The sequence below is a fragment of the Dermacentor albipictus genome, chromosome 2 (genome assembly GCF_038994185.2).
Source record: "Dermacentor albipictus isolate Rhodes 1998 colony chromosome 2, USDA_Dalb.pri_finalv2, whole genome shotgun sequence".
Taxonomy (NCBI): domain Eukaryota; kingdom Metazoa; phylum Arthropoda; class Arachnida; order Ixodida; family Ixodidae; genus Dermacentor; species Dermacentor albipictus.
In genome coordinates, this window is record NC_091822.1 from 137391878 (window position 1) to 137413223 (window position 21346).

The 21346-nt window shown below is 50.7% G+C and overlaps 1 protein-coding gene across 4 annotated transcripts in view; it reads right to left on the bottom strand.

Moving 5' to 3' along the window:
• Window positions 1-21346, bottom strand: part of futsch — a 199838-nt gene that overhangs the window by 16172 nt on the left and 162320 nt on the right. For 3 of the 4 annotated variants that reach the window (XM_065452177.1, XM_065452185.1, XM_065452194.1), the window contains exon 4: window positions 3798-20838. In XM_065452177.1, the coding sequence (XP_065308249.1) occupies window positions 3798-20838 (17041 nt within the window). The remainder of the gene's footprint in view (window positions 1-3797; window positions 20839-21346) is intronic. The other variant, XM_065452204.1, reaches the window with a different exon arrangement.

The following is a 21346-nucleotide window of genomic DNA, read 5'->3' on the forward strand; positions in this document are numbered from 1 at the left end:
GTTTACGGTCCATAAGCCAGTACGTCTGCCTTTGATCGACACCGCACAATGTGGCACCAACACATTCTTCTTCACACAGTTAAGGTGCATCGCTTCTACGGTAGCATCGAAGCTGTCGGAATCGGCGCCGCAACAGATATCGGGAACACGAACGGTAGATGATGCAGGTACGACCGCATCACCACAAACACAGTGTAGTTTCGTGATCTACAGGGTTCTCCAGGAGTCCTGACGGAATCTTAACACTTATGAATACCTCCCCTGTGCAGCAGTCGACAGTAGCACCACACTTCCGCAAGGAGTCCATGCCGAGAAGAACATCATGGGTCGACCGAGAAATAATTACATACTCTGTCGTAATAACATGGCTTCCCAAAAATACGCCAGAACTACACATCCCAACAGGTCGCAACGGCTCGCCACTCACTCCACAGAACTTTGAATCTTCGTCCCATTTAAATAAAACCTTTCGCCCTAACACGTGTTTAAAAGAGGCACTCATGACCGAAATTGTTGCGCCTGTGTCCAGCAGAGCCATCACAGGTACATTATCTAAAAGAACGCGCACATTGTATTAAGCATCAACACAGGAGGTATTTCTATCAGTAGCACGTCTCCAGCGACCTCACCTCCATCAGCCGCGCTAGCTAGTTTTCCGGTGACGAAGGAGACGTAGTGCGACGCAGCGGTGAGGCAAAACGAGGAGCACGACTTTGCGGTGGGAATGTCAAACTCCTGTCAGATGCCGGGGAGCGATTCCGGGAGCTTCTCGGTCAATACTCGTCGCCAGATGATACGTGTGCTGGCCACGAGGCACCATGTGGCCGTTCGGAGGGCCGAGAAAACTCTTGAGGGCTGGTCGTACCACGTGGTCATACGCTGGTTGCAAAACCGCGATATATGACCCGGGACACCGCAGGAATAACACACCGGGAGAGGTCGAAACCTTGGTTGTTCGTAGATGAAGCGGATATCGTCATTTTCCCTCGTGTAGTGGGTTGGTTCGTGGCGTGTGTCACGACAATACATCGGGCGTCGAGAAGGCGTGCGCTGAGCGCGTTGGTCATAGCGCGGGGTCGGAGGGCGTGTTGTCATCCTCGACTGTGGGGCTGCGTTGTACTCTACGGCCGCTGCGGTAACCATCAGTTGCCAAGGGGCTGAATATGGCACCATCATAGCCTCACGTGACATCTACACGCCATGGTGGTCAGCAGTTGAACGTAACATCTCTTCGCAATGGGAAAGTTCCTCGCGGACAATGTGTCGGATGGTCAAAGGAAGGTCGAGGCAAGGGCTCATGTCCACACTGGCAACCGTCGTAACGTTTGCCAACCGACCAAACTTTGGCGCAATCCGACGCATCTTGAGCGTTTCAAAAGTTATCCAATGCCGAATGTCGTCGGACACAGAATTGAGGCTTTCCTTTCTAATTAGAAAATTGTACCCATCCTCAGCCACTCCTTTCAGCAAATGTCCAACTTTATCTTCTTCCGACATGCGAGCACTGACCACCTTGCACAGCTTTAACACTTCTTCGATGTATGTTGCGCATGTCTCACCTCGTAGCTGCGCCCGTTGCGACAGTGTCTGCTCCGCACGCTTCCTTTTATTTGTTATTTTTTATTTATTCAATACTGCCGGCCGCCTTTTGGTAGCCAGGGCAGGAGTGGGTACATGACGTTTTACATATTAATATTTTACATGTTACGTTTTACATATTAATGTTTTTTGGCAACTGAGTCCCCAAAACACGCCTTTAACTCGTCACAAGAAATGTTCCCATGTCGTAAGCGTGTCCTAGTGGTTCTCGTACCACACAAGGGCGGTATCGGTCAGGGAGAACACCCCATTGGTGAGCTGAGCGGTTGCATCCCATCCGTTGGACTTGCTCACTCATTTGCAGTGGACGAGGCACTCGTCGGCACCTTCCCACGCTTTGCCTCCGAAGCTGGGTGGAACTCGGTAGTATGGCAGTGTACTGCTAGGCGCTGTTCTCGGAGCGGCTCCTACTTCTGGCATGTCGCAGACGGTCAAGGCTGGTGGCGGGAGGCCGGCAAGTCGACGACTTCGATGAAGCTGCGGCAGTGACGGTTCCTTTGTTGTGAGCGCTACCCCGTACCTCCACCACTTTGATACGCGCAGAGACCGTTTGTCACCCTTACGGATGAATGGGGCTGTTTACTTTAGGTCGCGAAGATGAAGGCAAGAGCGGCCAGCTGGTTGCACGATAACTCAGCGTCGTTCTCCTCTTCTTTTCCCCAAGCACGTTCACCGGTCGTCGTCTTCTTCATGCGTAACAATATATATATATATATATATATATATATATATATATATATATATATATATATATATATATATATATGTATACATATATATGTATACATATATGTATACGTATACATATACATATATGTATATGTATATACATACATATATGTATATGTATACATATACATGTATACATATATATATATACATATATATATGTATACATGTGGTGTATATATATACAAGGGTTACACCAAGACAACCATGCCGTGGATATAAACCTGGTATGCTCACCACGTATTTCCTGCTCTGTTCTGCGTAAGAACAACAAAAATGAGTGGTGCTTCAGCGGTAAATGCGTGAGAAATGCGTTAGCATTATGTCTCACTTCTTTCAGGTACCAGATCTATGCTTTAAAACACATTAACCACATTGCAAAGGGCTGCTCAGGAGCTCACTCGACACACGTCCTGCCTCCTCTGGCAGATCACCAACAGTAGCTCTCTCTCTCTCTCTCCCTATATAAATATATATATATATATATATATATATATATATATATATGGTTAGTGTCTGCGCACGGGCATTTATAAAGGACACCGATGACCTGTTAATGAAATGTTAAATTAATTTTAACAGATTGTTTGATTTGGCCATGCCATGCTCTGTGTCACTGGGGGTGTGCCCGTTCTTGGGCTTGTGTTCCATTGTGGCACAAGAAGCACGGAATCCCTAACTGTTGCTCGATAAGTCAAGTACTTTCTTTTGCATACACCTGGCATCACCAAATTGCATGCATCTCCGTTAGCTGTAAGGTATTCAATAAATCACAGCCATCTGTTAATGGAATGTTGAAATAATTTTAACAAATTGTATGATTTAGCCATTCTTTATGTGTAACTGGGGGTGTGCCCATTCTTCGGCATGTGTTCCACTGTGACACAAGAGGTACGGAATCCCTAACTGTTGCTCGATACACCTAGTACTTTTCTTTGCATACACCTGGCATCGCCAAAGTGCACGCATGTCCGTTAGCTGTAAAGCATTCAATAAACCACTTTGCTTCGCATAGATTACAACAAGTGTGTTGGACCGGCATGATTTTTCTGCTTCCACATTTTATTGCTTCGCTCCTGCTATACACCCTCATGTACGTTTTCTTAAACTACAGTAAGTTATCACGTGTCATATAATGGGATTTTTCGTGAATCACTGATGGCCTCTCTTTTCGCTCCAAGCACATCGCCTGAGTGCATTTGGTTTTCTGGTTTGTGTGACTTGCACAAACGGCAGTGCCTGTGCTATATCGATGATGTATGTTTTAAAAGGTAAATTACATTCTGTAGGAACAAGTAATCCGCAGCATATTTTTTCAAGCAGATTTCTTTTACTTTAATTGCGTATGAACTCATCTGTCGATGTATTCTATATGTCTTAAGTAAAATATTAAAGTAGGGCTGGGTCCCCAGCACTATTTCTTGCCCTAGTGAAGAACTATTCATAGTGCGCACGAAAAAATTATTTACCTTTCATAAGCAAATGCCCAGAACTAGAGGGTTCACGTTGATCCTCGGAGCCCAGAGATACATCTTCCTGGGAATCAAATTTTGTCGTACTGTCCTCTGACAAGCTGGAGGGCACCTCAGCCGCATCCTTTGAAACTTGCATTTTTTGAGGTTCAGTGCGAGTCGCTCCATCCCAATCATCCTCGGTAATTTGGTCTAGAATGATCGCAAGTGCTTCATCACGTTTCCTGGTTGAGTCTGGCGACTTCTCCAAGCCTGCATCACTGGTTTCTGCGTGTGAAGTGCTGGACAGGTGTTTTGAGGAATCAGCTGGTGGTATATCTTTTCCTGCTCCTGGCGGGTCCTGTTCTTTTGAGGTAACCACAAAATCTGCGGACTCGTCACGGACTAACTGACTTTTTATAATTTCGAGAAGCTGTCTTCCTTCTTCGTCTTGCGACGGCGACTGCAGAACCATGGTTTTGTCCCACTCCTTGGCAAGTGTATGCGACGTTTCTTCAAGAAAGCCTCTTCTAAGAACCTCTGAAGGTGATCTAAAGTCATAACCAGTCGTAACACCGCTTTGCGAGACAACGTCTTCGTCACACGTTCTATCGGGGCACCGCTCTTCTGTAATAAGGACATCTCTTCCGTCATCCTTTTGTACGACACTGCGAAATGAATCTTCACTAACGGAGCTTTTCGGACTGCTCGTTGATATCGCACCTCCAGGACTAGTAGTATCTGTGGCAGTCACACACTCTTCCAACAATTCTTTCGCTTTACTGTACACACTTGTGGCTATGCCGAGAGCCGGACTGAGAGACAGGTGTAGTTCCTGCTTCGTTATATCGATTTCCCCTCCTTTTGTAGAGCAAGGCTGAGGTGAAACACTCTCGTCCAAGGCATGAGCAATCGGCAGTGTATGGTCTGTATCTGTTGGCATCCCCTTGTATACGTGGTCTTCATCGAGATGTGAAGGTGTTGCGTGTATCTTTCGATCGTCCTCCGATGACTCCGGCGCCATAAATGACTCTGACATGGGATCGCTTTCACCGTGCAATATCGGTTCTTCGAGTGCCATCAAAAGGTCAGCTTGCTCTCCACTTATTAGTGGTGAAGTTTGTGCTACCTCACGGCTGCATAGTTCGCTGTCTTGTGAAACTGGAGATGATTGTTTGATGTCTTTTGTTTCAGGCACTTTGTAGCGGACATCTACCAAATTTCCTTCGCTGATACCAGCGACAGTTTCTCTTTCTTTCTGACTGAGTTCATCGCCCTTCGATAAACGCTGGGGCTCAATCACTTTATCGAATGGCAAATCTACTTTTGCTCCTGACGACGGTGTGCTTTCTGAGATATCTGGTTTACAATCAAGTGGGTGGCCCAGAGATTTATACTCCGGTAACTTCGAATCTCTCGCTGCAGTTTGGAGCGTTTCAGGCACTGGAAGGACCTCTTCCTGCTCAACTATTGATAGCACATCAGCGCCTGTCTTTAGTTCGTGTCCGTCTTCAGGGGCTAATGAGTAAGATGGGAGAGTAGCCGTCTTGTGAAGTGCTGCTTCATGCACACTGCAAACGTCTTCAGTGCGGCCAACACATTTTCTGCCGTCAGAATCAAGTATCTCGCGATCGACGCCTGTCGGAGTTGAGGGGTCGTAATCGTGTGGTATAAGTGGATCTGTTTCTTTGCAGTGTTCTTGAACATACCGTTGTGACGTCTCCTTAGAGACTTTACATGTGTGATCGGACAGCTCAGGAACTACTGGGGCATCATCTTTTTCAAAAATTTCTGTCTGTACATATTCTTGTTCAGGTACACATTCACAACATTCTTCGAAGTCGGGCAGCCTACCCACATATGGTGGAACGCCATTCTTTTCAATGGTTGATTGAACTTCCTTTGAGCTTGCTCGAGAAAAACTTGATGGCACGCCGTCTTCTCCTTCATCTTCAAGCTGTTTCTGAGCTTGTTCTTTGGCAGCAATAAGGTCTTCAGCGATGGTACCATCTACTTCCGGAATCATAGCAGTGGAGGGAGGCACGTCATATTCTTCCGAAAGGTAGCCTGACTGATGTACATCAGATAGTTCTGGAAATGCGTCGCCAGATGAGCTGGTATCGCTGAACAGGAACGATTGTGGAGGAGCACTAGCCTGTTCTCCAAGGTCTTCTTTATCACCTTGCTGGTGTTCTTCGTGCTCCTCATCCACTTTTTGCACTTGATCTACCGCCTTTGAAGAGGACGGCTCGTGTTTCTCAGCAAGCTCGACTTCTTTTCTCTCATCTGGGACAAGGACCTCAACCTGCAGTTCTTGTAACCCATGCTCACCACTAACCGCATCTTGTGGTTGTATGTGGCCTAAAACACTGCCTGATGGCTCCTCTTCTGACCTGCGCGCGTGCTCTTTTTGATAACCATCGTGAAGCTCGGTAATGCTCACACCATCTAATTTCTTGTCTACACAACCTACAGGAAAGTGCTGTGAATCATCAGTAAGAGAGTGCAATGGTGAGGTTACTACTCCTTCGACTTCCGCCTCATCAACTCTGGATTCAAAATCCTCAATTTCATGAACCTCCACCGTACCTTTATGCATTTCCGGATCACCTCGAACGCTCGTATAAACGCCTTCATCCGCAGTTTCCTCACCAGGGGACGTTACAATTCCTTCTTTGTCAAGTGAGCTTTGCTCGGACAACTTTCCCTTTTGGTCCGCATCTGTTCGTTGCAGAATAGTTTCCTCAGCTTTTGTCGGTGAGGTACCAGCATCCAGTATGGCTTTTGTGGGGACAGCCTTCTCAGGTTCCTGGTGCTTGAGCGAAGCAATAAGTTCGTCGGTCTCTGGCATAGCGCTGTCAGAAGCCTGCATTCCTGGCTTCCTGTGATCGCCAATCTCGAGGGCCTTCTGTTCTGCGAACTCCGGCACAACTTTAGCAGGACATTCAACCTCTTTATGGAAGGCAAGAACTGTAGGCCCGGCGCGGGTTTCCTCAGTTTCTCCCGGTATCGCAACAGTCGACGACAGGTCGTGGCCTTGCTCCGCCCCCTTGTCAAGCTTGATATGCATTTTATCCAGGACCTCTGGCATAGTGCTCAACTGCGCCTTTTCTGTAGGCTTCTCACACTCCAGTGCACGTTTTTCAATATCTTCAGGCTGAGATGGCGTTTCGTCTGTCAGCTCCGGCACAGCACTTACTTGAAGCTGTTCCCCTTGTTTGTAAATTTGCGGTTTATCCTTTACAGAGTCATCAGGCTTCGTGACGTCATGGCCTGATAACACTCCTAGCGGTGGTTCTTCCTTTGCAATATACTCAGGTTCCACGGCCTTCTTCTGCACTATCTCCGAAACAGGACTTATAGGAGATTTGTCTAAGAATTTATCAATGCGCACTTCTTTATCTTCAAGATCTGCGAGCTCTGAAGCCTTTTTGTCCGTGATGGTACTCACTGGAGGCTCCAGTACCGGCCCCTCGCTACATGGTTTTGCGATATCGATATCTTCAGGCTTGGTGAGCGTTCTCTCGGCGATATCTTTTAAGGCACTACCAGGAACCCTTTCTTCTGGCTTCTCAAGGTGGACTTCTCCCTCTTCATGCTCAGGTGTCTTTTGGTCGGAAATCTTTTCTAGGCTCTCTATGTCTTCAAAACTGGGAGGAGTAATAATTGAGACTGAACTTGCTGGCGCCCATTCCTCTGGAAACGGCACCTTTTCAAGGTGATGTTTCTTTTCTTCAAGGTCTTCAGGGTGGGCAGTATATATATCAGCAAAACTTGCCACGTCGCTAAGTTTTTGCTTATAGATTTCAGGCTCTGGGCGAACAGGAGTCTTTTCTGCTACATCCTCCATTTGCGACTCCACCATATGGACACCCTCTGAGTAAGCTGGTTTTTTCTCCACAACCTTAGGCACTGCACTCCCAGAAATATCCAGTGCTGGTTCGTCAATGTCTGGTTCCGCCTTTTTGATAACCGTAACTTCAGCAGATTTTTTGTCCATCACCTCAGGCACTGCAGTCAAAGGAGTCTCCTCAACTGCCCTCGCAATCCCGGTTTCCAATTTTTGGACATAGTCAGATTCTGGCCCTGCTCTCACAGGAGGCTCACCTGCTGGCCTCTCAACCTTCAGCTCCTGTTTATCAATCTTATGATCGGAAGCTCTTTCTTTTGCAACCTCAGGCACTGCGCTGACAGGAGACACCTCAGCTGGTCTTTCAATATCCGATCCCATCTTCGGGACACTCTCAGGCTCGGCAGTTTTCATCCCTGCGCCGTCAGTCATGGCACTGCCAGGAGTCTGCTCAGCTGGTCTATCAATCCCCGGCTCGGCGTTTTGGAAACCTTCAGGCTTGATGGGTTTCTGATCTGCGTCTTCAGGCACTGCACTCACAGGAGTCTCCGCAGTTGCTCTCTCGATGAGAGGTTCCACCTTTCGGATGCCCTCAGACATGGCAGGTTTCTTCTGTGCGACCTCAGTTACTACACTAACAGGAGCATTATCAGCTTGTATGACAAAGACCGGGTCCGATTTTTCGATAACCTCGGGGTCAGTAGGAATTTTGTGCCTGACCTCTGGTACTGCGCTGATAGGAGTCTCCTGAGCTAGTCTCTCAATCTCTGGCTCCGCCTCTTGGACGCCGTCAGACTTGGCAGGCTTCTCTGCAATTTCGGGCATTGCACTCACAGAAGTCTCCTCAGCTGGTTTCTCAATCTCCAGTTCACCCTTTCCCACACCATCATTCTCAGTAGGTTTTTTCTCCACGACCTCCGGTACTGCGCCGATAGGCATCTCCTCAAATGGTCTCTCAATCTCCCGTTCCCCCTTCGCGACACTCTCAGGCTCGGTAGCTTTCTTCTCCGCGACCTCTGGTACTGCATCGACAGGCAGCTTCCCAGGTGGTATCTCGATGTCAGGTTTCTCCTTTTCGACACTTTCAGGCTCGGTAGGTTTCTTCTCCGCGAACTCGGGTACTGCGTTTATAGGAGCCTCTTCAACTGCGCTCCTCATCTCAGGCTCCACATCTCGAACGCCCTCAGGCGCGGCATGTTTCTTCTCTGCAGCCTCCGGCATAATACTCAAAGGAGTCTGCGCAGGTGGTCTCTCAATCTCCGGTTCCATCTTTTCACCAATTTCAGGCTCAGTAGGTTTCTCCTCCACATCCTCTGGTATGGCGCTGACAGAAGCCCCCTCAGCTGGTTTCTCAATCAGTGGTTTCCCCTTTTTGCCTTCCTCAGGTTTGGTAGGTTTCTTCTCTACGAACTCTGGTACTGCGCTGACAGAAGTGAGATCAGCTGGTCTCTCAATCAGGGGTTCCACCTTTCGGACGCCTTCATGCTCGACAGGTTTCTTCTCTGCGATCTCAGGCATCGATCTCACAGATATATCATCAATTCGCCTCTCAATCTCTGGTTCAGCCTTTCCGACACCCTCAGCTTCAGTTAGTTTCTTTTCCGCGACATCTGGTACTGCACAGATAGTAGTCTCCTGAGGTGGTCCCTCAATCTCCGGTTTTTCTTTACCGATACTGTCAGGTTCGGCAGATTTCTTCTCTGCGACCTCAGGTATTGCATTTGCAGGAGTCTCTTCAACTGGTCTATCAATCTCACGTTCCGCCTTTTTCAGAGCTTCAGCCTCGGCAGGTTTCTTCCCCGCCAGCTCTGGCGCTACAACAAAAGTCTCCTCAGTTGGTCTCTCAATCTCCGGTCCTATCGTATCAACGCTATCAGGCTCGCCAGGTTCCTTCTCTGCTGCGACCTCAGGCACTGCAGTCACAAAAGCTGCTCTTTCCGGTTCCACCTTTTCGACACTTTCAGGTACGGTAGGTTTCTCATCCGCTACATCAGTATGTGGGCTGATAGAGGCCTCCTCGGCTGGTACCTCAAACTCTGGCTCACCCTTGTGGACACCCTCATGCTCGGCAGGTTTCTTGTCTGTGACCTCAGGCACTGCACTTGAAACAGTCTCTTCAACCGGTGTCTCAATCTCCAGTTTCCCCTTTTGAGCATCATCACGATCGGTAGGCTTCGTCTGCGCGACCTCTGTTGTAGCTCTCATGGGAGTCTTCTCAGCTGGTTTCTCAATCTCTGGCTGGACTTCCCGCCAACCTTCAGGCTCAGCAGTTGTTTTTTCTCCGACCGCAGGCTCCAGATTAAAAGGAGTCTCTTCAGCTGGTCTTCCGATCCCCGGTTCCACTTTTCCAGCACTTTCAGGCTCGCTAGGTTTCTTCTCGACGGCTTTTGATACTGAACTGCCAGGAGTCTCCTCAGCTGGTCCCTCAATCTCTGCCTCGACCTTCTGTAAATCCACACGTTCAGCAGGTTGCTTCTCTGCGACATCAAGCCCCGCACACACAGGACTCTCCTCAGCTGGTCCCTCAATTTCAGGTACCACCTTTATAGCACTTCCACGCTCCGTAGGTTTCTTATCCACCACCTCTGGTACTGTGCTGACTGCAGCCTCCTCAGCTGATCCCTCAATCTTCGGTTCGACCTTTTGAACACCCTCAGGCTCGGCAGGTATCTTCTCTGTGACCTCAGGCATTACGCTCACAGCAGTCTCTTCAGCCAGTCGCTCAATTTCAGCTTTCCCCTTTTGAACATAATCACGTTCACTAGGCTTCTCCGCGCCCTGTGGTGCAGCTCTCATGAGAGTCTCCTCAGCTGGTTTCTCAGCCTCTGGCTCGAATTCCTGCAAACCCTCAGGCTCGGCAGGTGCTTTTTCTGCGACCGCAGGCTCCACACTCACAGGAGTCTTCTCAGCTGGTCTTTCAATCTCTGGTTCGTGCTTCTGTAAACCCTCAAGCTCGGCAGGTTGCTTCACTGCGACCTTAGGCACCTCACTTACGGGACTCTCCTCAGCTGGTCCTTCAATTTCAGGTTCCACCTTTATGGCACTTTCACGCTCCATAAGTTTCTTATCCACCACCTCTGCTACTGGGGTGACAGGAGTCTCCTCAGCTGATTTCTCAATCTTCGGCTCGACCTTCTCGACATCCTCGGGCTCGGCAGCTTTCTTCTCTGCAACCTCAGGCACTGCGCTCGCAGCAGTCTCTTCAACCACAACCTCAATCTCCAGTTTCCCCTTTTCAGCACCATCACGTTCGGCAGGTTTCTTCTCCGCAACCTCTGGTACAGCACTCATAGGGGACTTATCAGCTGACTTTTCGATCTCCTGTTCGACTTCCTGTAAGCCCTCAGGTTCGGCAGGTGTTCGTTCTGCGACCACAGGCACCCCACTCACAGGAGTCTCCTGAGCTGCTCTTTCAATCTCCGGTTCCACTTTTCCGGCAGTCTCAGGCTCGGTAGGTTTCTTCTCCAATGCCTCTAGTACGGAACTGACAGGAGTCTCCTCAGCTGGTCTCTCAATCTCTGGAAATACCTTCTGTAAACCCTCAGGCACGGCAGGCTGCTTCCCTGCGACATCAGGCACCGCACTCACGCTACTCTCCTCAGCTGGTCCTTCAATTTCCGGTTCCACCTTTACGATACTTTCACGCTCGGCAGGTTTTTTATCCTCTGCCTCTGGCACTGGGCTGATAAGAGTCTCACCTGATCTCTCAATCTTCGGTTCGACCTCGTGGATCTCATCAGGCTCGGTAGGTTTCTTCCCCACGACCTCTGGTACTGGGCTGACAGGAGTCTCCTCAGCTGGTTCCTCAATCTTGGTCTCGATCTTCTCGACACTCTCGGGCTCTGCAGGTTTCTTCTCTGCGACCCCAGGTACTGCGCTCGCAGCAGTCTCTTCAGCAAGTCTCGCAATCTCCGGTTTATCCTTTTGAGCATGATCACGTTCGGTAGGTTTTTTCTCGGCGACCTCTGGTACAACGCTCGTTGGAGACTTCTCAGCTGGCTTTTCAATATCCGGTTCAACTTCCTGTAAGCCTTCAGGCTCGGTTGGTGTTTTTTCTGCGACAGCAAGCACCACACCAACAGTAGTCTCCTCAGCTGGTCTTTCAATCTCCGGTTGCACTTTTCCGGCAGCTTCAGGCTCGGTAGGTTTCTTCTCCACGGCCTCCGGTACGGAACTGACTGGAGTCTTCTCAGCTGGTCTTCCAATCTCTGGCTTGTGCTTCTGTAAACCCTCAAGCTCGGCAGGTTGCTTCTCTGCGACCTCAAGCACTTCACTCCCGCGACTCTCCTCAGCTGGTCCCTCAATTTCAGGCTCTACCTTTATGGCACTTTCAGGCTCCGTAGCTTTCTTATCCACCACCTCTGGTACTGGGCGGACAGGAGCCTCCTCAGCTGGTTCCTCAATCTTCATTTCGATCCTCTCGACACCCTCGGGCTCTGCCGGTTTCTTCTCTGCGACCCCAGGTACAGCGCTGGCAGCAGTCTCTTCAGCAAGTCTCTCAATCTCTGGTTTATCCTTTTGAGCATGATCATGTTCGGTAGGTTTCTTCTCCGCAACCTCTGGTACAGCACTCGTAGGAGACTTCTCAGCTGACTTTTTATGCACCAGTTCGACTTCCTGTAAGCCCTCAGGCTCGGCAAGAGTTATTTCTGCGATCGCGGGTACCGCACTCACAGGAGTCTCCTCAGCTGGTCTTTCAATCTCCGGTTCCACTTTTCCGGCAGTTTCAGGCTCGGTAGGTTTCTTCTCCACGGCCTCTGGTACTGAACTGACAGGTGTCTCATCAGCTGGTCTCTCAATCTCTGGCTCGACTTTCTGTAAACCCCTTGGCTCTGCAGCTTGCTTCTCTGGGACCTCAGGCACTGCACTGACGGGACTCTCCTCAAGTGGTCCCTCAATTTCGGGCTCCACCTTTATGGCACTTTCACGCTCCGTAGGTTTCTTATCCACCACCTCTGGTACTGGGCTGACAGGAGTCGCCTCAGCCTGTTTCCCAATCTTCGGCTCGATCTCATGGACACCCTCTGGCTCGGCAGGTTTCTTCTCTGCGACCTCAGGCATTACGCTCACAGCAGTCTCTTCAGCCAGTCGCTCAATTTCAGCTTTCCCCTTTTGAGCATGATCATGTTCGGTAGGTTTCTTCTCCGCAACCTCTGGTACAACGCTCGTAGGAGACTTCTCAGCTGGCTTTTCAATCTCCGGTTCGACTTCTTGTAAGCCCTCAGGCTGGGCAGGTATTCTTTCTGCGACCGCGGGCACCCCACTCACAGGAGTATCCTCAACTGGCCTTTCAACCTCCGGTTCCACTTTCTCAGCAGTTTCAGGCTCGGTAGGTTTCTTCTCCAATGCCTCTGGTATGGAACTGACAGGAGTCTCCTCAGCTGGTTTCTCAAAATCTGGCTCGACTTCCTGTAAACCCTCAGGCTCGGCAGGTTTCTTCTCTGCGACCTCAGGCATTACGCTCACAGCAGTCTCTTCAGCCAGTCGCTCAATTTCAGCTTTCCCCTTTTGAGCATGATCATGTTCGGTAGGTTTCTTCTCCGCAACCTCTGGTACAACCCTCATAGGAGCCTTCTCAGCTGGCTTTTCAATCTCCGGTTCGACTTCTTGTAAGCCATCAGGCTGGGCAGGTGTTCTTTCTGCGAGCGTGGGCACCCCACTCACAGGAGTATCCTCAGCTGGCCTTTCAACCTCCGGTTCCACTTTCTCAGCAGTTTCAGGCTCGGTAGGTTTCTTCTCCAATGCCTCTGGTATGGAACTGACAGGAGTCTCCTCAGCTATTTTCTCAAAATCTGGCTCGACTTCGTGTAAACCCTCAGGCTCGGCAGGTTGCTTCTCTGCGACCACAGGCACTGCACTCACGGGGCTTTCCTCAGCTGGCTCTTCAATTTCAGGTTCCACCTTTACGACACGTTCACGCTCGGCAGGTTTCTTATCCGCTGCCTTTGGTACTGGGCTGACAGGGGCCTCGTCATCTGGTTTCTCAATCTTCGGCTCTAACTTCTGGACATCGTCGGGCTCGGCAGGTTTCTTCTCTGCTACCTCAGGCATTGCGCTCGCAGCAGTCTCTTCCGCCAGCCCCTCAAACTCTGGTTTCCCCTTTTGAGCATCATCATGTTCGGTAGGTTTCTCCTCCCCAACCTCTGGTACAGCGCTCGTAGGCGACTTCTCAACAAGCTTTTCAATCTCTGGTTCAGCTTCCTGTGAGCCATCAGGCTCGGCAGGTGTTCCTTCTGCGACCGCAGGTAGGCCACTCACAGAAGTCTCCTCAGCTGGCCTTTCAGTCCCCCGATCCACTTTTCCGACACTTTCAGGCTCGCTAGGTTTCTTCGCCACGGTGTCTGGTACAAAACTGACAGGAGTCTCATCAGCATGTCTCTCGATCTCTGGCTTGACCTTCAGTAAAGCCTCAGGTTCGACAGGTTGCTTCTCTGTGACCTCAGGCACTGCACTCACGGGACTCTCCTCAGCTTGTCCCTCAATTTCAGGCTCCATAGGTTTCTTATCCACCCCCTCTGGTACCGGGCTGACAGGAGACTCGTCAGCTCGTTTGTCAATCTTCGACTCGACCTTCTGGACACCCTCGGGCTCGGCAGATTCCTTCTCTGCGACCTCAGGCACCGCACTCACGCGACTTTCTTCAGGTGGTCCTTCAATTTCCCATTCCACCTTTACGACACTTTCACGCTCGGCAGGTTTCTTATCCGCTGGCTCTGGTACTGGACTGGGAAGAGCCTCCTCAGCTGATCTCTCAATCTTCGGTTCGACTTCGTGGACCTCATTAGGTTCGGTAGGTTTCTTCCGCGCGACCTCTGGTACTGCGGTCATAGGGGTCTCCTCAGTTGGTCTACCAATCTTCGACTCGACCTTCGTGAAACCCTCGGTCTCTGTAGGCGCCTTCTCAGTGACCTCGGGCATTGCGCTCGCAGCAGTCTTTTCAGCCAGTCTCTCAAAGTCCGGTTTCCCCTTTTGATCATAATCCTGTTCGGTAGGTTTCTTCTCCGCGACCTCTGGTACAGCGCTCATAGGAGACTTCTCAGCAAATTTTTCAATCTCCAGTTCGACTTCTTGCAAACCCTCAGGCTCGGCAGGTGTTCTTTCTTCGACCGCAGGCGCCACACCCAAAGGAGTCTCCTGAGCCGGTCTTTCAAACTCCGGTTCAATTTTTCTGAAAGTTTCAGGCCGGATAGGTTCCTTCTCCACGGCCTCTGGTACAAAACTGACAGGAGTCTCCTCAGCTGGTCTCTCAAAATCTGGCTCCGCCTTCTGTAAACCCTCAGGCTCGGCAGGTTGCTTCTCTGCGAACCCAGGCACTGCACTCACGGGACTCTCCTCAGCTGGTCCCTCAATTTCAGGCTCCATCTTTATGGCACTTTCACGCTCCGTAGGTTTCTTATCCACCATCTCTGGTACTGGGCTGACAGGAGTCTCCTGAGCCGGTTTCTCAATCTTCGGCTCGATTTCCTGGACACCCTCTGGCTCGGCAGGTTTCTTCTCTGCAACACCAGGCACTGCAATCGCAGCAGTTTCTTCAGCAAGTCTCTCAATCTCCGGTTTATCCTTTTGTGCATCATCATGTTCGGTAAGTTTCTTCTCCGCGAACTCTGGTACAACGCTCGTAGGAGACTTCTCAGCTGGCTTTTCAATATACGGTTCGACATCCTGTAAGCCCTCAGGCTCGGCAGGTGTTCTTTCTGCAACGGCAAGCTCCACACTCACAGGAGTCTCCTCAGTTGGTCTTTCAATCTCTGGCTCGTCCTTCTGTAAATCCTCAAGCTCGGAAGGCTGCTTCACTTGCACCGCAGGCAGCGCGCTCCCGGGAGTCTCTTCGACAGGTCTTTGAATTTCAGGCTCCGCCTTTATAGGACTCTGACGATCCGTAGGTTTCTTATCCGCTTCCCCTGGCACTGGGCTGACAGGAGTTTCCTCATCATGTCTCTCAATCTTTGGCTCGACCTTCCGGGCATCATCAGGTTCCATAGGTGTTTTCTCCGTAACCTCTTGCAGCGCGCTCATAGGAGTCTTCTCAGCTGGTTTTTCAATCTCCGGTTCAGCTTCCTGCAAACCCTCATGTATGGCAAGTTTTCTTTCAGCGACCCCAGGCACCGCACCTACAGAAGTCTTATCAGCTGGTCTTTCAATGTCCGCTTCCACCTTTCCGGCACTGTCAGGCTCAGGAGGTTTCTTTTCCACGACCTCTGGTACTGCACTGGTGGGAGTCTCCTGAGATAATTTCTCAAACTCCTGTTCCACCTTTATGACGCCGTCAGTCTCGACAGGTTCTTTCTCCATGACTTCAAACACTCCACTGATAGCAGTCTCGTCAGGTAGCCTTTCAATTTCCGATTCCACCTCATGGAGATCCCCAGTCTCGGCAGGTTTGATGTCCGCGACCTCAAAATCTGTGCTCACATGAGTCTCCTCTGCTTGTCTCTCAGGCAGTGGTTCCACTTGCTCGACGCCGTCACGCTCGACAGGTTTTTTCTCTGTGGTATCAAGAACTTTGCTGACAGAAGCCTCCTCAGCGGATATCCCAATCTCCGGTTCTATCTCTTGGACACCGTCCGCTTCGCTAGGTTTCTTCTTGGCTACCTCCAGTACAGCGATCTCTGGAGTTTTCTCTGCTGGTCTCTCAGTCACCGGTTCCACCTTTTGGACACCATCAGGCTCGAAAGGAGTTTCCACATCAGGTTGCACAAGCTCCGTCTCCACCATTTGGAAACCCACTGGCTCGGCAGGTTTTTTTGGGACCTGTGAAACTGTCCTCACAGGAGTCTCCTCAGCTAATCTCTCAGTCACCGGTTCTATCTTGTCGGCACCCTCAGGCTCTGTTGGTTTATCTTCTGCGACCTCAGGCATTGCACTCATAGAAGGCTCCTCAGCTAGTCTCCCAATTTCCGGCTCCACCTTGACGTCACCCTCAGACTCGGCAGCTTTCTCTGCGAGCTCAGGCTCTCCACTCAAAGGTGTCTCCTGAGGTGGTCTCTCAATCTCCTGTTTTTCTTGATCAATACTCTCAGGCTCGGCAGGTTTTTTCTCTTCAACCTCATGCACTGTAGCCCCAGATGTATCGTCAGATGGTCTTTCAGGCTCCGGTTCTACCTTTATGAAGCTCTCAGGCTCGGCAGGTTTCTTCTCCGTGGCCTCCGGTACTGTACTGACAGGGGCCTCTTCAGCTGGGCTTTTAATCTCTGGTTTCATCTTTTCGATACTCTCAGGCTCAGTAGGCTTCTCTACGGCCTCTGCTACTGATCTTGCAGGAGTCTCCTCAGTTGGCCTCTGAATCGCCGGCTCCCCCTTCTGGAAGCCCTCAGACTCAACAGCTTTCTTCTCTGTGACGTCAGGCACTGCACTCAGAGGGGTGTCCTCAGCTAGCTTCTCAATCCCCGGCTCCACCATTTGGATGACCTCGGGTTCGGCAGGTTGCTTCTCCAGGAACACAGGCACGACACTCGCAAAAGTATCCTGACCTGTTACCCCGATGTCAGGTTCCACCTTTTCAACACTATCAGGCTCAGCAAGTTTCTCGGCGACGTCTGGCACTGCTCTGAGAGGAGACCCCTCGGCTGGTCTTTCAATCTCCGGCTCCATCTGCTGGACACCCTCAGGCTCGGCAGGTTTCTTCGCTGCGACGTCAGGCACGGCACTGATAGTAGTCTCCTCATCTGGTATATCAATCCCCGGCTCAGCCTTTTGGACACCCTCAGGCTTGGCAGGTTTCTTCTCTGCGAATTCAGGGACTGCACTCACCGGAGTTTTCTCAGCTTGTCTCTCAAATTTCGGCTCCGTCTTTTCAATACCATCGGGCTCAGCAGACTTCTCTCTAACCTCAGGCACAGAGCTGACGCGACTCTCGTCAGCTAGCCTCTCAATGTCCTGTTCCACCTTTTGCATAATTTCAGACTCACCAAGTAGCTTCTCTGCGACCTCAAACACTGCAGCTTTTGTGGTTTCCTCCGTTGGCTTCTGAATTGCCGGTTCTAGCTTTTGGATACTCTCAGGTCCGGCAGGTTTTGTTTTCAAGACCTCAGGCACTTCACTCGCCAGAATCTCCTGTTTTGTTCTCTCAAATTCCAGTTTTATTTTATCGGTAGCATCAGGCTTAGCAGGCTTTTCCTCTGCGTCCTCAGACACCTTGCTCTCAGGAGTCTTCTGTGCTGGGCTCTCAATCACTTGTTCAACCATTTCGATAACCGAAGGTTCAGAAGGTTTCTCAGTAATTTCATGTAAATCGGCCTGTTTAGTATCATCTGTTGGCTTCTCAGGTTCGATACCCGAAGGCTCTGATGGTTTATTGTCTGAGGTCTCACGAACAGTGCTCAGAACACTGTCCTCTTTAAGTTGCTTGGTCATTGGTTCTGCTTCTGTTGTACCTTTAAATTCAGGTGGTTCCTTTTGCGCGATATCCTTCGCTGCGCTGACAGAAATCTCCGGCGCTGATGTCTCAATCTGCGATTCTGCCTTTGCAATAATTTCAGCGTCACAAATCTTCTCGTCTGCAGTATCAAGCATACCAACTGCTGAAGGTTCTTCTTTGGCGGTATCAAGCACAACGCCTTCAGGTTTTTCGACCATGGCTGGTTCAGCACATGGCTCTTCAGGGCTTCTCTTGCTTGGTTCGTCTGTAGCGTGCTCAATATCGTGTGATGGAAGGTCTGCAGCACGTTGCGTTGGCTGTTGGAATTTCTGCTTGAGCTCTGCATGGTCGTCAGGTTCGGGGAATTCTTGCCCAACATGTGCGGAAATGGGGACTCCTGCTGTTTTCTTGTCGGCTTCCTGAGGTGGATGTACGATTTCCTCATCTTCCATGGGAATTTCTCCTTCAATGGAATCGACAGAGTCCCTCCTCTTGATTTCGAGAACCTGTTCTCTGGAAACGAGCTGATGTTTTTCCATGGCTTCGAGTATCTCGTCTCTAGAGGATGGCGCAGTGCCGTCTCCGACTTCGTGGGGCGTGTCAAGAGAATCCGGTGTTCGCTGTCCACTGGAGAGAGCTCGGACCCTACTAAGTTCCGGCTCAGTAATCTGTCTGGCGACGGAGGAATCGGCTTTTAGAGAGACGTCAATCACTTCGTCAATAAGCGATGGTACACCTTCCGATGACGCAGATACAGTAGGCTCCGGAGACAACGCGTGCTCTGGGGTTTCGGCTACCTCTTTGGCATCGCCTTCTGCAGGCCACGTTTCGGCGTCGGCAATATCTTTCTCGAGGGGCTTCGTTGGCACCGCTTGGAAATCTGTTGTTGGCATGGCATGCGCAGTGCCTAGAAGCACTGCTTTGATGGGAGCTTCATCGACAGTCACAGGGGACTTCTGTTTCGGAATATCTTTCTTGCTTTCGTCGCTGCTAGAAGGCTCAATAAAAGGTTTGTCTTCTTTCGTAGCTTCAGTTGCTGCTTTTTCTTCGATGGCTTCTTTCGACCCAGAACTTTCATCACCCGACTGTGTCAGAACCTCAATTCTTTTGTCGGGTTTTACTTGGGCTGTGGGCTTCTCTATCAACACAGGTTTCTCACCTTCGGGGAGTTTCACCGGTTCTGCAGCAGGAGCCTTCGCGTTCCGCACTCCTCCCCTTACTGACCTTACTGGTCGCTCGGTCGTAGGCTTAGGAGGGGTGCGCTTCGGTGAACTGGATGCAGAACTAGACGGCGACTTCGACTTAGAGTCTCGAACCATAGGTCGCGTAGGAGGGGCAACAAGTGGACGCGGCTTCACCTTTGCTGGATCGGCAGTCTTACGTGCGGTGGTTTTGCTTTCAACTGCCATCTTGTTCGTGACGTCTTTCGCTCCTTTGCTCTTAGCCGGTGGCCTAGTAGGTGTAGCTTTCTTGAGTTCGCGTTTCGCGGCTACCTTTTCTTCGACTTTAGCAACAATTTCTTCTTGTGCTTTTGTGTCTATTTTTTCGATCTCGAGTGGAAGCTTCTTCAGCGGCTTGTCGCTAATAATTTTGCTGATATCCTTTTCTTCGACGTTGTCTAATTCATTTTCACCAAGTTTCTCCACAATTTTTTCCTTGGCGGGTATTGTTTCAGCTACTTTTGCTGGAACTTTGGCGGTAATCTTGGGAGCTTTTTCGTCCTTAGCGTCTGCTTTTTCGACGGCTGATTTCTTCGGCTCCCTCTTGGCACCTGTTTTAGAAGGCTTTTTAACTTCGTCTTGCTTTTTGGGCAGAGACTCGATGGACTTGTTCGTTTGTTTCACCGGCGCTCTGACCTTTTCAGCAGGTGGAGGTGTTGGCGATGGTGACGGAGACTCGACTTTTGCTGCCGCCCTCTTGGCGACGCTTGGTCTGGGAGGCACTGAGGTTGCTCGAAGCGGTTTGTCTTGAACCTTTGATTTTTTCAATCCTAGCCGCGCTTCTGCAGTCACCGCGCGACTTTTGAGAACGGCTAAGTGGCCCAGTTTACTGAGCCCCTCGAATATGACGTTTTGAGAGGCACTGCCGGGCAGAAGTATGCGCGTGACGGGTTCTGACACCTTAGCAGGGCGCCACACGAGAAGCGCGCACACGGAAGCGTCTTCTTCCGTCGAGCGGCCAGGGCTGAGTACGAACATTTCTAGCGTGCCGTGGCCCACCTTATGGTATAGTGTAAGCGGCCGGGCATCCCTCTGACAGGCCTGCGGCGACAGTCCCATCTCGCGCACTCCCTGGAGAAACTCCAGTCCTTGAGCCACCACACTGACGACGAGCTGGTCGCGGTCCTTTTGCAGTTCCTCGTCGGACGGCGACCGGACGGCGTTGCAGAAGACGTGGCCGACCTGCGGGTATACACGCTCGAGTGCCTTACGTTGCGCCAGCGCCGTCAGTCCGCACGAGTTGAACTGGTTGAAGCGAGTGACGAGAAGCGAGTCCAATCGGTCCAGATGCCGAACAAACTCCCAAAAGCACGGCTTCCGGGCAAAGCCGCCGTCCACGAGCAGCGTGAAGCCGGTGACACCGAACAGGGCGCAATCGCCCTGGCCACCCGGAAACACGTACATGGTCGGCCTTCGGAAACGGATGTTGCCTACCACGCTGGATGAGGGCAGCAGGCTCGTTAGGGGAGGGCTCGTCAGTACGGCGTCCAGGCAGCCCAGCAGGTGCACCGAGCCGGCCAGGCTGTCCGCGATGTCCGGAGGGTTGAGGCTGACGCCCACCGGAGGCTGAGCCCAGCTTCCCTCAGCTGAACAGTGAACGTGTAACGTGTGGAACTTCTGGCGCCGTAGTACCTGGGAATATTGCAAGTCAAATGATTAGCATAATTTTTTGAAAATGATTATCGATGTTTTAATGCGATTAGCATACTTTAGATATTTCAAGCAGTTTTTAGTACGGAGGTATCTGTCAAACGAAAAGTGGAGGCAGGTTTCGAAGTTCGTGCAGAATAAAAAAATGGGCTTATCCTGTTTCACAATCCTTTTCAATAAAAAAAAAACCCTTAATGTTTATTTGGTGTTGGGCTTAATCGAACGCGCCTCACACGGCTTCCTCAAGCCCATCAGCCCGACGATCTTGCAACGACCGCGGAAAGGGGAGGATTATTTTTCAGTTTTCGCACGCACCGGCACACTGCGTATCTCAGAGGCCATGTGTTATCCTCGTGGGAGTGCTGCTAGAGGGCGCAGTGTGTCCAGAGAGAAATGCGAGAGAGGAGCCCGGCTGCAGTACATATGTCATCGCACCGACGCCCCGCTGGTGCACTCTCGGAGGCCACGCATTGTTGAAGTACACGCAAAG